At 37.4% G+C, this 15866-nt stretch overlaps 1 protein-coding gene across 1 annotated transcript; it reads right to left on the bottom strand.

The window, feature by feature from the left end:
• Window positions 1-8142: 8142 nt before the first annotated feature.
• Window positions 8143-10628, bottom strand: gpr84 (G protein-coupled receptor 84). The gene is made up of 2 exons (XM_015370562.1): window positions 10557-10628; window positions 8143-9686 (listed from the first exon to the last, which is right to left on the bottom strand). Exon 2 carries the CDS (start codon window positions 9683-9685, stop codon window positions 8486-8488), a length of 1200 nt encoding a protein of 399 aa, XP_015226048.1. The 5' UTR covers window position 9686; window positions 10557-10628; the 3' UTR covers window positions 8143-8485.
• Window positions 10629-15866: the final 5238 nt, after the last annotated feature.

The raw sequence follows: 15866 nt of genomic DNA, 5'->3' as shown, positions 1-15866 counted from the left end.
TGGATGAACTTCTGAAGGAAAGCTGGAGCTGTCAGGACTGGACCGTTCGTGTTTCACCTTCAGAAGTCTCAATGTACAGACAATGGGCACAAACTATGCATCTAGCATGCAACAGTCTTTCACTGAATGAGCTGTACTTGTGGTATAAACATAGACAATTAGCTTTGCTTCAGCTTAATGCATGGGGTGTTGATGTTGTTGTTGCTATGCTGGTTTAAGAATATGTCCTGAGATAAAGATGGTCATCCTGATAAACTTTTCCAACAGCTTAATCTCAGCAGTATGTTGCTGCTCTACCATACACAATAAAAAGTCAGAAAAAAATTCAGATTTCAAGTTTTCAGGAGCGCCCCTGCAGTCCAAAGTCAGTCAACTGCGGGTAGAGTGTGCTGTGGCCATTTCTGTGAAAAGCATCTGTTATTACTCCAATGCAGTGAATTGTTCACCGAGATTCCTTTAACAGTACATTAGATGAACATTAGTTCCCTGGATGTTTAACGTTTCCAGTGAGGTGGGTCTGTATCTGCAAAAGTCCACCACTGAGTAATTTGCTGTATCTGCATTGATCATGCTTACGTTCACATCAGTTTACTGAGTTTTCTCACAGATCCTTCCTCCCAGCAGCTGTCAGTGTCAATAATTCCGTAAGTTTATACATACCTGCGGATTTTTGTACAGATTCCATTGTTTCAAAGAGGCTGTTGCTTTTTATGCAATTTTCAAATACATTTTTTTTTTTAAATGACTAGTTGTCTTATTCTTATGTTTCCCCTTAAACAACAGGATGATACTTTACAATAAAGATTGGTGCAGTAAGGGCATAGGTTTTTTGTTGAAGATTTATTGGATATTAATAGTAATTTTCAGAATATTTAACCAGCCTAAATAACCATAACATTAGATAAACCGATTCACAATATAATAAGATATGCAAACCCACACCTCAACCCTTTATTTAACCAAGAACACTTTTTAAAATCATCACAATTTCATCACCTTCCAAAATTAAATAAAAATATTTAGCATGTATTTTTCATAATAAATGTATGGTTTATTAATCAATCAGTCTGTAAAACCTCTCATATTTAATTATTATGAATAAGGACCTGATGCAGAAAAAGCATTAATTAAAAAAGCAAACATTTAATGACAGTGAACCTCAATGATATTCGCTTTACATGGGTTAAATAGCCAATTTATCTGCCAATTAAAGAAACCTAGATTAGAATATCATACCAAATACATTTTAAATAAGAAATTCAAATGTGAGGTAGATGCTCATTAATCTTGTGAAAAACTATAAATGAACAATTCAATATATATTTTCTGTGGCCTTCTTCTAAAAAAATCAGATCTTGTTTTACACAATTGGCTATCATTTAAATTTGACAACATTTAAAATTTTGAAAAGGCCCATATACTTTTTTATTGGCAGTATCTGTCAGGTTCCTGTGTGTCAGTGAGTGCGAGTTATGCATCTTCTTTCAGAGAGGATATTTGGGCAGAACCTGCATAGCCTGCACAGGTGAAGATAATATTTCTAATCATAGTGCTGGGCTTAAAAGAGCAGCAGAGCCTTCACTCAGTGCTGCTTTCCTGTGTGTTGTAGATGTGTGTTTTGTTGTCTTCTAGTCTCTTGCTTCCCTAAAGTATTTTCCCTGACATTTATTGTTTTTTGTTTGGTTTTCAGTATTTTTGTATCTTGGATTTTTGCCTCTGTTCCCCTTGGACTTAAATTAATTCAAATCTAAACTAATCTGCGCCTACTCCTCTCTACATTTGGGTCCTCTAAACCTCCACCCAACCTGACAGTATCATTTGTTCCATTTATTTCTGCAAATGGAAAGTAGATTTAGAGTTACTTCTCCTCCATCAAAACCATAAAAATTAAGCTAAACTATATAAGTAAATACTTTTTATTTTAAAATGCCTCTATTTAATTTTCTTTCTTCTAGTCTTTTGATCCAGCAAGAGTTATTCCCCCAAATATGCTCTTTTATATTCTGATGTGTATTGGTAATACCTATCCTTAACTATAAAAGCGTGCAAGCATGGTTGCACGCTTGGAGCCTGCCTCTAGTTCACATATAAACTTTGATCAAGTGTACATGTCATCGAGGGGCATAGGGTGTGCTTTGGGTATTGGGACAGGCATGGGTGGTTCTAGACGGGGGGGTAACAGGGCCAGTGCCTCTGTTATGAAGACAAACACAATACTGTATATGATGAACTATATAGAACAAAAATAGTGACTTAGAGGTCTCTTACACATTTCATTTTTTTTCCTCTACAAGCACACTTTAATCATGTTTTAAACATTAATGTGGTAGCTTCAGTCATGTTAAGATAGGGTCGCAGTTTTTATTTGCTAGACATTATTTTGAACCACAATTTGATAACATTCTCTAATTTGTTAAAACTGAATTGATCAGTTTTTCTTAGATTCTCATTTGAGCAAAACTGGTCATTTTCATTTGACATTAATCAAAAACATCTGATAGTCCTGAATTACCGTATTGGCCCGAATATAAGTTGTTGTTTTTTTTCATTAAAAAACAATAAAACAATAAATACAATCAGTTTCTGACAAATTATACTGGCTGACAGTTGTCTGGGTTTCGCTACACGAACGCAACAGCAGAGGGTGTCAGTTGTTCACAGGGCTTCGAAATCACTAACTAAAACATAGCAACAGTTACACAAATGTTGCAAACAGTGAAGCTATCCGTTATATATGATAAAACATATGAATGTGAACAAAATTGAATTTGTCTCACACGCAACATATCACAATATGTTTTTGCTAAACTTGTGAAGGTGGCTGTGGGACACTGTATAGCTCTTTGCAGCAGCCAGAGATGTGAAGAGGTCCTAATGTTAACTGTGAGCATACTGCGTCCTGCTCCTACAGCTACTTCCTCACCTCACTGCCAGACCCAAATGTTGAGCAAGAATGGCCCATAACCCCAATATCAGAGTCATCCACTTCTTGGACAATTTGCTTGGTGAGATCTGGATGAGTTAGAATAGGTCCTTGGGAAATCTATAAATCCTGATAGGCTGTATTAGCTTCTCTGGAACAGATTAAACTTCTCTAGAGTAGAGATTAGGGCAGTTAGAGGTGCAGCAACTTGACTGAAGTTCTTGATGAACCCTGTAGAAGTTTTAAAATCCCAGAAAACATTGAAGTTGTTTATGAGAATCTGGAATGGGCCACTCAAGGACTGCTCTGATCTTCTCAGGATCTGACCAAATACTGTACGTGTTCTTCACCCTCTAAAATGAAACCAAGAAAGGATACTGAAGGCTTGTGTAATTCACAATTTTTTCTAGTCTGACATGGCAACAGTGTTAAGCAAGACTATTTGAGTAGATTAATGTCATTGAGGTAGATAAAGACAAAGATGATTAGAAAATCTTTTAGGATGTAATTAACTAACGCCTGGAAAACACAGAGCTTTGCAGAGGCTTAATGGCATGACAAGGTATTCAAAGTGACCCAAAGGGGTCTTGAAAGCTGTTTATTCTGGAGAAATCATTTTTCATGTGACTCTCTTGAGAACTTGGCCTGTGGGCTGAAGAGGCTCAAAGCGACTCATGAGGAGATGGAGATTTTGTATATTTATATTTTAAAATAAAGGAAACTTTAGGTCTCACCCATAAATAGCAACAGGTTACACGTCTAAAGACAGGTAGCTTTTGCTCACTGTCCTGTTTACACAGTTGCTTCATGGTGTGCTTAACCTAAGTCTTCCGGTTTTGTCATGTGTAACTATTATCCAGTTTATTGCACACAGTGTTCCTGAAAATGTCAATGCTCAAACTGGTGCTAAAGCTCAAATCTTTAAAAAAATATTTGACCGCTTAATATACTTGAAAAAGGGCAAACCATTTGCAGATCTAAATGTAAAGCATTCATAAGGTTAGGTTTAGGGTGAGGGTTACAGTTAGGCTTTAGAAATGCAATAGAAATTAATGGAAGTCAACGGAAAGTCCCCAAATGTATAGAGGAACTTGACTGTGTGTACGGCAATGTTTTTGCAACCTTGTGGGGCAAAGGTTGCAAAAATGTTGCTACAGTTTGGGGACTTAGGTACTTGTAATAACCAATGACTGGTTGCAATAAGGAGAAGTTGTCTTCTTGGGGTGGGGGTTAGGTTTAGGATTAAAGGGTGAATTGTGTTTAGGTCAGGTTTAGGGTTAGATATGTGCTGGTAATGGTTAGGGTTAGGGTAAAGTTCTTGGTTAGGCCATAGAAGTAAATGTAAGTCAATGGAAAGTTCCCATAACAATAGTGTAACAGAAAATGTGTGTATGTAATATATATAAACTGAATTCAAAGGAATTAGCTGCCAAATAAAGTATGTATCATGCATTACAGGCTGGCTTTGAACTGGATGCTGTTATTGTAACTTAATTGTTGAAATACTCAAAAAGCAGATAGTGTTTCTGCAGTTAAAAACACATTTTGATTCAGAAGACAGGAGCTTTTTTTATTATTTTAAAAAAAAGCTCTTGTATTTTTTCTAGTTTAGTTTAGCTGTCAGTCAAACTAGTGGTTTTTCATTTTGTGAGGTTTAGGTGCAGTATCTTAAAAATAAGTGCAATGAAGGTAGTGGACCTAAAGTGTTCAAAGAGGTTGATAATGACAGGGACAATGAATGTCCCTCTTGGAAAGGATACAACATAGACTTCAAACACTGTTTCCAACAAAATACAAGACATCAGGAAACCACAAGAACATGACTTCATGGAGGATTCATGTTTTTTTAGTTCTTAAATTGTAATTCAATTTCAATTCAACGTACTGATTGTCATTGTATATCATTGACATATCATTACTGTCATTGTACTGATAGATTATTTAATAAATTTACCCATTTTGATTTTGGTGTTACAATAAACAGTTGAACAACAGTAAAGGGGGTCTGGGTGGCAAGACAAATACAGATAAACTTTGTCATCTTCTATTCACAGAGTGTATACAAAACAAAATTTCGTTTTGTACAGCTGTCATGACATTTGCATTTCTTAAAGTGCAGCAGTGGTCATAATGAACACAAAAACATACTGCATTAAACACATTGGAATGGTCAGTTTGATGCAGAGTCTGTGACATGATTTAGTTATTTCAACAGTTCAACAGTTCAGCTGTCTGATAGGTGTGGGGAAGAAACTGTTTTGGAATCTGCTGGACCTGCATCTAATGCTGCAAAGCCTCTTTCCTGAGGGAAGCAGGGAGAACAGTCCATGGTGGGGGTGTGAGGGGTGATTGATAATGTTAGGGGCTCTGGACACACAGCGCTGGGATGAAATGTCTTTTATGGAGGGAAGAGGAGCCTTGATGATCTTCTCTAGAGTTCTCCCTATTCTTCTCACCTTCTTCCAGTATGCGGCGCTGCAAACCCCACACCATATAGTAAGCCAGCTGGTCAGAATGCTCTATATGGTGCTTTTGTAGAAGGTCGTGAAGGTGGGTGGAGGCAGGTGGGTCCTCCTCATTCTCCGAATGAAGTACATGTACTTTTGTTCCCTTTTGAGCAGTGAGGTGGTGTTTACAGTCCAGCTGAGGTTGTCTGATGTGCATCCCTAGGAATTTGGTGCTGCTGACCACCTCTAAAGTTGAGCTGTGGAGCATGGTTAGGCCAATTTTTTCGTGAAATCAACAATGATTCTATTCCTTAAATTTTCAAAACAAACGTTACTCTTGGCTCCGGTTTTATGTTTATAAATATTTATTTCATGTCATGTGCGCCATCCAGTGCAGATCATTGGCACCATCCACATCTAGTGAAAAGTATTGTAATTGGATGAGTCATAATGCGAACACTCATTGGTTAGCTAAAGGAAATCATCAGAAGCAAACTGGTGTTCTTAAACTGCAAACGCGAATTGTCTATGCCATGCTACAATGTCGGATTCAGAAAAAGATGTTGAAATAGTTGATAGGGCGGACACAGGCAAGAGCGTATCGAGAGATGGAGACAGAGACCAACAAGACCTCCCTCATCCTTGGCCCTATCTCAAAGAATTTTTCGAAAATAGTCGATAAATTTAGCTTTCAATTCATATAGTGGCATCTGGCTGTTTTTTTTTTAAAGGTTACTTTAAACTTTAAGTAGTTTTTGGAGTGCATACTTTTTCACTTTTACTTGAGTAAAGAGGTCAAGTTGATACTTCAACTTTTACCATAGTGTTTTTAAACTGCAGTATCTGTACTTCTACCTAAGTAAGAAATGTGTGTACTTTTGACAGCACTGAGTGTCATCAGGGTGAACAACAGGGGTCTCAGGACGCAGCCCTGAGGGAAGCCTGTGCTTAGGGTGATGACATCAGAGGTGTTCTATCCAACCTGAACTGACTGAGGTCTGTTGGTGAGGAAGTCTAGCAGCCAATTGCAGAGGGGTGTATTGAATCCCAGCTGTTCCAGTTTGCCCATTAGATGCTCTGGGATGATGGTGTTGAAAGCTGAACTGAAGTCAAGGGACAGCATCCGCACGTGGCTGTTCTTCTATGTGTGCAAGGCTCAGGTGACGAGCAGTAGAGATGGCGTCCTCAGTGGAGTGGTTTCATAGACGATGTGGCCTTGCCACATCCTCCTAGAGTCATGGAAAAGATCATGGATTTTCTGGTCATGGTTCTGATTCGCTGGTCTCATGGCACAGTTTATGTTGGAACGCGCTGTTCTCAGTGCCTCTTTATCACCAGACTTGAAAGCTGAGTTCCGCTCTTTTAGCGATTTCTGGACCTCCCTATTCATCCAGGGTCATTGGCTGCTCGGATGGTGATTTTCTATGTAATGCTGGCATCTTCAATGCATTTGTTGTTCCAGTAGTCTATGGGTGCATCTGTATAAATTTTGAGAATCTTGCCTGGCCTGGACAGTCCTGATCTCATCATTATAATTAGTTCTGGGATGAACAAGAGCAGGTGGTAAAAATTAGCCTGGCCCTGAACAAGTCCACAAACCTTATGGAAGACTTTTACACAATTTTTAAAGCTGCTATTGTGGGAACAGGGGTCCTTCACCAGATAAGACCCAAATATCATGTACACAAAAGTAGACAAATACCTTTGGTTTTAGTGTAGCTATTAAAGAGAAGAATGAACATATACAAAGAAGATAATTGTTAGTCAAAGATTTCTTCGTATTACTCCTAGAAAAACTGGAAAGGTGTACAACAGTTTATTTTCTTTGTACAGCTAAACAATTAAACCATTAAATTATTTAGCCTTATGTGCATGTTTTGTATTCTGTCCACTTGTCTACTATGCCACTATCACACCTAAATTTCCTCACTGAGGGACAATGAAGGCTTTCCTTTATACCACTTCTATTTTTCCAAATATTCCAAAGGCCAAACTTGTGCTTTTCAATCATGGGAAGATCAAAAAAATACATTTAAAATAAAATTTTAAAAATGATTGTACTTTAACTCCTCAAATTGTTTGTATACCTTTCCTGATGGATGTTTTGTTTGTTTTTTTTTTCTGTGTGACTGTATCCTTACATACAGTAGTTTATAACTGAGTTTATGAATCAAATGAACAACAAGGAATATTAACCTGTAGATTAAAGAGTAGTGACTTGTAACACATACCTTTCCTACAATGATTCAGAGAACGCCTTAGTGTTGTCTTCTAAACAAATCTGGGTCAGGCACAGAGAATCATCTCAGGCTTCACAGCAGCTATGAATAACATGGTCTGCCGTCTAATAATGACCCATTTAAGATATGCCTATGCTTGCCCATGCATATTCCACCCATCCTATGTCCTCATAAGGGCCAAATCACTTCAATACTTAGCGTTAGTCATGCCCTGTCAGCACATGCAGCACAGTGTTGAGACAGATCCGTCACAAGTTCCTGTATTACTGTAATAAAGGGTTGTGTTAACTGGGACTGGCCTGAAAGGGTTGAGTAATTATGGCCCTGTCTGGTGTGATGTGATGCTTCCACAAGCTGTGGTATTTTTTTCTTTAAATTACATCATGACAGGTTACCTTTTAAGAAAAATATAATTTATTACACAACAGATAAAATGTAATGTAGAAAAAAGATCTCTGCACATTGAACTGCAAAGTGTAATCCATATGTATAAAACAAATATGTTTCAATAATATCACAGGCGTGGCTCTGATATAAAATCAACTTTATTTTTACTTGATTAAAAAGATAAATTAAAGTTTTGTATAAAACATTGTGCTATTACAAAACAAAAGCAAAATAAGTAGTCTTGCAAAATTTACAAAAGGCATTATAGAGGAAGCAAAAACTGTTGAAAAAGTTCTGAGAATAGCATGTCAATATGAATAAATCAGTACTGACAAAAATGATGAGGCCAGGCCATATAAAAGTCATTGTGCACAAGTGACCTAGAGAAGTCAAGAAACTGGAGGCATTAAAGGAAACATTTTACACAGACTCAGCAGAGCCTCCAAATCCCCTTTTCATCACGTCAGTCAAAATAAGCTATAGAAAATTTAGGGTTTGGAGGTCTGATGTCGGCTGCAGAGGTAGGTTAAAGGAAAAGCAGATCTGCTGAGCAGCTCGCTATAAGCCTGTCGAAACTGTCTGTTCATGAGTGCATACAGCACAGGGTTAATGCAGCTATTGAGCCAGGTGAGGTTTGCACAGAACATGTGCAGCATCTGTGGGGCACGGTTTTGTTTATCAGCTATATTTAGCAACAGAAAGGGGACATAACAGCACACAAAGCACAGAAAAACGGTGAAACACATGCGGGTCACCCTTTTGAATTCTCCATCATCTCCTGAAGTCGAGGATTGGGAAGCGGGAGCAGCGCTTTGGGTCACTGACTTGGCATCTCGGGACTTTAAGTGTGTTGCCAATTTCTTGGATGGTAGAACCTCTTTTTCCTTATCATCTGTGCTTTGGTCTGGTTCCACTTGGCTGCTTAACTCTGAGCTACATGTCTTTCCCACACCACTTTCTACTCCACTATCATCCGTTCCCTGAGCTGAAGGAGCTGGTCTCTTCCTGGAAGAGTGTCGACTCAGCCTGTAGCGGAGCAGAGCTTTTGATGCAATCCTAACCTTTCTGTAAATGAGCATGTAGAAGACTCCAACGCATCCTAGGCCAAAGAAAAAATAGAAAAAAAGCAGGATGGTGGTATAGGGGCGACCCTTGGTGCGATGGAAGCTGCAGGTGCACACCTGAGGCACAAACACGTAAGTAGACCAGAGTGGGCCAAAGCTGGCCAGACCCAGACCCCATGCTGAGATAAGGAGCAAAATAAGTCCACGATTGGAAAACACGCGGTCAAAAACAGCTCTTTTGGCAACCAGGAGGTATCTGCTTATTGCCAACAGGCAGAGGGTGATGATGGAAACAGAGTTGGAGAGGAAAAGCAGTAACCCAAAGATCTGGCACCAGAGCTGACCACTTCGCCATTGAAGGTGCAGGTAAGAGTCAACAGAGATGGGTTGCAGGATGGTACAGTACAGAAGATCAGCCACAGCCAGGTTAACGATGAGAACGTTGAAGCGAGTCCGGAGATGGGGATCCAAGGAGAAGGCCAGGATAGTCATAAGATTCCCCACCGTTCCAGTGATGGTTACAACACATCCCCACAGCACGGCAAAATACCGGTAGCCTATGACCGAGGAGCTGTAGCAGGAGAAGAGGTCGTCCTCCGTTTGGTTTGTCTGATTCATCTCCATTCTGAAAAATCAAAGAGAAGTTGGTTTCCTTCAAATGAGTCGATGGAGCGCAAATGCTTTGTTACATTACAGGCTTAAAAAGGAAGTTATGAGGGGACAAAATAAATCAACCACTTCCTTATACAGCGCTGACTGAAACTGTTTATGAAGGTGTTTATTTTAATTATAGTTTGGTTTCTTTGTAGCTAAAGGGAGGTAAAAAAATGATAATTTTATCGTAAAAATCGTATAGAATAATTTTATTTCATACTAATGTAACAGATTAGCTAAACAAGTCCTAATTTTTTTAATTATGCAAAAAAAACTTTTGTTTTAGATTTTACAGCAACACAGTAAATGGTAATGGCATTTACCATTTAACACAGTAACTACACGACAATACTGCAAAAAAACTGACTCTGAAAACTTAAAAAGGTCCCCAAATCTATTTGAGAAATAGTATCAAGTTTTGAAAAAATGTAAAAAAAAACAAAAAAAAAAAAACAAAGCAACAAAGATAATCAAACTCTAAAAATGTAAAACAAAAATTCTGTTTTAATCACAAAATTAAGAAGAGGTTAAAGCCAGTTTGTATATACTACATAAACAGTATTTCAATCTGAGTAAATGGATGAGGATAATGAAAATATTTATTTCATTTACTAAGATCGACTCTAATTAGAAGATGGAACAACTTCTGCAAATTCTAACTAAAGAATGAGATGTTCAAACTAACAGAAAACACGTAAAATGTGCCTCAGTAAATAGAGAAATCTATTTAACTGTAAACCACATAAATAAGGACGAAAAAAGCACTCGAGTGATTGATTATGAGGCATTTTTTGAAGGAGCTAAATATAATGAAAGATTAAGTAGAAAATAAAGCTCTTACCTTCTCTGCTTTGTGTTTCTGCCCAATAGTTGTGTCTGTTAGTCATTCCTCTTCTGCTCAGACAAGCTGCATATTTCTCTTCCTGCTTAGCTTTTTTTTTTTTTCTCTCTATGCATCCTCTTTATAAGACTGCAGTACTGCAATAGTCTTGGGTTTTTGCTCCAGGCAGAAATTCTTGAAACCCTAACCCTGAAATAAATCAACATAGACTATTGACAAAATAGATCTCTTAAGAAGGATCGTCTCAAGGAAAAAAAAAATCCTCAGGCAGTTAATGTTTCAAAACCTTTACAGCCATTAAAACCCACACCCTATAAACCACAGTCCAAAGTAAAAACATAACCCACATTATAGTGGTACTTATTTTACAGATTTGGAACAAATCTTTTAATCCAGTACACTGATATGTTTTACCACTAAACATTAGGATCTGAGGAGTTTTAAAAACAGTTTCATGTCTATTTTACCCGCTGAAGGGACAGCCTTTATGATTTAAGGTGTATTTAATGCAGGCACATGATGATAAATGTATATATATTTTGATGATAACAGATATACTTACAAGAAACAGAGAGGTAACTGCGACAGACTGAAAACAGAAGACCAGACAATGAGGGAACAGAAAGCAGGGATTTAAAATCAACAGGGATTAACTGAAACCAGGTGATTGCTGCTAACATACCAACAGGTGGAGATCATGACAGTGATCAATTTAGTTTTTGCTTTTCTAGCCATAGGGCAGGGGTACTCAAGTCCAGTCCTCAAGAGTTACCATCCTGTAACTTTTAGATGCATCTCTTCTCTAGCACACCTGAATCTAAAGCCTCAATCCCCTCATTTAGCTCAGCAGTGGTAACGAGCCACTCATTTGATTCAGGTGTGTTAAAAACGGTTGCATCAAAATGTTGCAGGATAGTAGCTCTTGAGGACTGAACTTGAGCACCCCTGACATAGGGCATCCAGTTCTGATCATGAGATTCCAGGTTTGTTCTTAACAACAGCATATTTGTTATTTTCTGTAGCTAGTTTCTGTTTAACTATATAACTTTCCTGGAAGGCATGGCCAGCTTGAGTGTAGCCTTTACCTTCATGCTCTCTATCTTATTTACTGTCCATGGAAGATGTAAAACTAAACCCTAACCTTCTGTAAATCATTGTTGCAATGAAAAGGTTTTTTTTTTTCCTGTCTCTAGGTAAAATATGAAGCTTTATTTTTCACCTAGAAAAGCCACATGAAGATTGTTTGTTATATAGTATTCATGTTTTGCATGAAAGTAAAGGGTAAATTTAAAATTTGCTAAAAATTGTTTATCATTTATTTTAAATTTCAAACTGCATTAAACAGAAAAGAAAAGGATTACAAAGTATTTTGGTTGAGCTCCTAACCAGTGGCAGTTCTTGACCAAATTTACCAGGATGGGCCCAATGTTTTTTAAGTTTTTAATCCCAGAACAAATGGTAAAACATATAGCAGGGCAATAGTTCTTTGTTTGAAATTTAGGTCAGCCAAAGAGCCATTGGTGTCATGATTCTGCACTTTTTGGTTGGGTTTAAGTTTGCTTTTTTGAGTTTTCAGTTACACTTTGATTCATGTTTTGTGTTTTCTATGTTTTGGTTTCTTTTCCATTTTGTAAGGTTTTCTGGTTGTATTTGAGTTATTATATTTTTCTTGTTTCCCTTCTGTTGCCCTATTGGGTCAGTCTCCTTCACCTCAATCCCTTCTGAATCGTCTGTCTACACCTGCTCCCAATCAGTTGATTACCCCAGTCTTACATATATACTCCTCCTCTGCAATAACTGTTTGCTGGTTCAATGTTGTTTCTTTGCTGCTAATGTGTGTTTTCTCTGACATCTCCAGAATTTTGGTTTTCTGTACTTTCTTTGTGGATCTTTGCTTCAGTTGCCTTCAGTTGAACATTGAAGAGAAACACTTTAGTTCATCAAAAGACATAAATTTGCTCAGATAAACATTTCAGACAACTGTATTCCGTTCACACCAGAAACAGGACGGGAGAACGATAAGAGCATAAGTTTTAACCATAGCACGAAAGAGGCTTTGTGAACTCATTATTTCTAATGACCTTCCCCTCACCCTTATCTAGAGTAGGGAGGGGAGGCACCTGCTTTATGTCCCCCTAAACAGCATAGCATAGTTAATGGTACAGAATTTCTCTATCATTACTTCTGTTCAAACATTTTATCACACAAAATAGGCCAAGGAAAAACCTTGATTCCACATGCCACCTTTAGCTTATTAAATCTAGAAGAAACTACCTCAGCTTCTGTCTCTGCATTTCAGTCCTATAGAAACCTCGACACTACCTGTCAGTTTATATGAAAACATATAAAAACTGTGACCTTATTGCAACAAACTGCAACAATTATTAGAATAAAAACAGTGAAAACAAAAGCTGAAACTGGTCCAAGAGAACTTTCATTTACGATTTCTGTTCCAACACATGTCATCATAAGAAATGCTTGATCATAACATTAGTAGGGACTGTAACAGGGGCCAGTTCTACGGTGGCCACTGGACCCTTTTGGTTCCTATCTAGAACCGCCCATGCTCCCAGCCCATTGTTAACTTAGATCCTCTGTTTTTTATGTAACCTGTATGTAATTCTGCTTTCTTCTCATTTCTGAATGAGGATGTGAAAAGAAGCTTACAAAAAGAGATGTTCTCCTACTTTCCAGGTCAGACAATGCAAACAATTGGACTTGATCCCTTTTTACCACTGTGTTACATTATTTTTTCAAAATATATTTAGACTATAACTAACTCTTTCTCTCTATAGAACTTTACTGTGTCGTTGTGTATTGAGTTGACTTGATTGCATACTCCTGTGTCTATCAGTGGTAATTTGGCCATTAATAACTAAACTGAAGGGAACTAATAGCTCACGTTAGTCAGAGATCAACCTTCCTGTCTTGTAATTCGCTATTGGTGATCCTTTTGTCGGGAAGCTTCCTTAAAAGGGCAAACACTTAATTGTTTCTGTTACTTGTTTCAAGGTCTGAATACTGGGGAAACAGCTTGGGGTTTGCCTCAGACTCGTGCCGCATACAGTATGTTATATGGAACATCTGGGCCCCTCCTATGTGTAGGGCTGACTTTGCTTTATTAAAGTGCTTTAAATAGTTCATTTACTTCATTGTCAGATCAACAGTCTACAAAAACAACTCCTCCTGCTACTGTTATCAAATGTGGAGGACAGGAAATTCCAGTCCTGCATCCAGTGCTCCGAGCACTACCTTTAATCTCTGAAATACCCAAGAATGTTGTTCATCAAGAATATCCAACTCAAATTCACCCAAACTTCATTGTTTGAATTTTTTTTTTCTTAGAATGAGTGTATGTATAACATCTCCAGCAGTCTTTTATGTAAGCTCTTGGAAATCATGTTCCGGATGAATCAGCATTTACACCATCACTTAGCTCTAGTCTATTCATCTTTCAGGCAAAAATTGCTGTGCTACTTCACAATGCAGGAGTGTCCCTACAAGAGGAAGTGGTTCTGGGGTTTTTCTACTCAAGTCTAATTTTAGGATGAGAGGACTTGTGAATTTACTGCAAAATAAAAAAATACAAATTAAATAATATAAAAAAATGTATGTAGAGAAAAATATATCTGGTGATAACGATCTTTTTTTTCATTACTAAATGCCCCAGATATACCCCAGGTATATCTTCTTTTTTTTTTTGGTGCCTTGACTATCAATTAATATTTGAGAACATTACCAAATAATCCTCACTTAGCTAACAGAGCAAAATCCGACACATTTTCTTAAGCATCAAAATCTAAGACAGCAAAAACAAATAATAAAATCCAATTAAAGTTTTCATAAAAACTCCTCCTCGTTGTCTGATTGAACTGTAATTCCTTACATTACTTTATCCAAATGTATTATATACATATATTACTTATATAATCCAACTGAAAAGTAATATTAAAATAGATATTTTATCAAGCTTATTTTATGTAGTGTTTCTGAAAAGTTGGTTTAAACAGAAATGAGGTAACGGAAATAAGGTTATCAAAGAAACCCTTAAAGTAAAAATGAAATACTCAAAATGGTAATCTTATTGTCAATATTTTTAAATACACATAGAGATAGGTCAGGATTGTTGACTGATAAATGGACAAGGGGAAGGTAGACAAAGTCAGGGGCTTTAAAAAGACAGCAAGAAGACAAATGTTCATACAAAGCAATCAGTCGGGTTGGACAACAAGTATGAAAAGCCATTATCAGACAGCAGGCAACAGGAAGTGCATATTTCACCCCAGTCGAACTAGAGATCTTAATGCACAGAGAAATAGCACTACAGCAACAAAGGAGGGGAAGATGGCAAAGGAAAAGATCGCTGCTCAAGTTAATGTGTAGGTTAATATGAAGTGAACTATGGAAGACAGTTTTTACATTTATTAAAAGCACTCCTCTCTGTTGCACCATTTGTAGATCACTAAAATAAGATTCTTCCTGATCAAAGTCACACTCCTAGACCTAACTGTAATAATATATTTTCCAAATTACATTTTTGTAGCAGAAACTGAATTTTATAAAGTAAACAAATCAACAAAATCATACTAGTAAGAATTAAGTTTTATATATTTAGAAACGTTTACACATTTTAATTGGCTGTTCTGACATTTTTCAGCTTGACTGAAAATGTATTTATGATATCTGAAAAACATTTTTTCATAGTTACAAATTCTGACCGGTAATATTAGGAATATGGAGATCTGAAATTAAGGGACAGGGACAGGGTGCCACCATTTTTAATCCATGACAGAAATGCACCATCAGAAATATTTTAATTCTGCCATATTTCTTTTATTATCATTAAAATTATTATTATTCATATATTTGTTTTCTGATGATGCAGTCCGCTAGCTTATCTCTTTTTGTTTTATTTTGAGGTTTTTATGCCACCAGCGGCTTGTTTTTTATACAGTAGGCTGACAGGAAAGAGGGTATGAGAGAGGGAGAGAGACATGCGGTAAAGGACCACAAGTCAGATTTGAACCCAGGTCGGCCTGTCATGATCTGGCCTGTTTGCTCTCCCTTAATTATTAATTCCTCTCACCTGCCCTCTTCCTTCCCTGCCTCAATTATAATTTATTCCCCTCACCTGTTTCCTCTGGTTTATATTCAGTTCAGCCTGAGCATTCAGTGCCAGATCATTGCTTGTCTTTCTGTCAGTCTTTCTGTTCAGTTTTATTTGGTTCATGCCCTGGATCCTAGCTGCCAGTGGAAAGAGGGTTTTAGTGTTTGTGTCATCTCCTTATCGTCCACTGTTCCTCCCCCATG

The sequence above is a fragment of the Cyprinodon variegatus genome, unplaced genomic scaffold (assembly GCF_000732505.1).
Source record: "Cyprinodon variegatus isolate N-32 unplaced genomic scaffold, C_variegatus-1.0 Scaffold47, whole genome shotgun sequence".
Taxonomy (NCBI): Eukaryota; Metazoa; Chordata; class Actinopteri; order Cyprinodontiformes; family Cyprinodontidae; genus Cyprinodon; species Cyprinodon variegatus.
The sequence above is the reverse complement of the archived record's forward strand: the minus strand, read 5'-3'. Positions and strand labels throughout refer to the sequence as shown.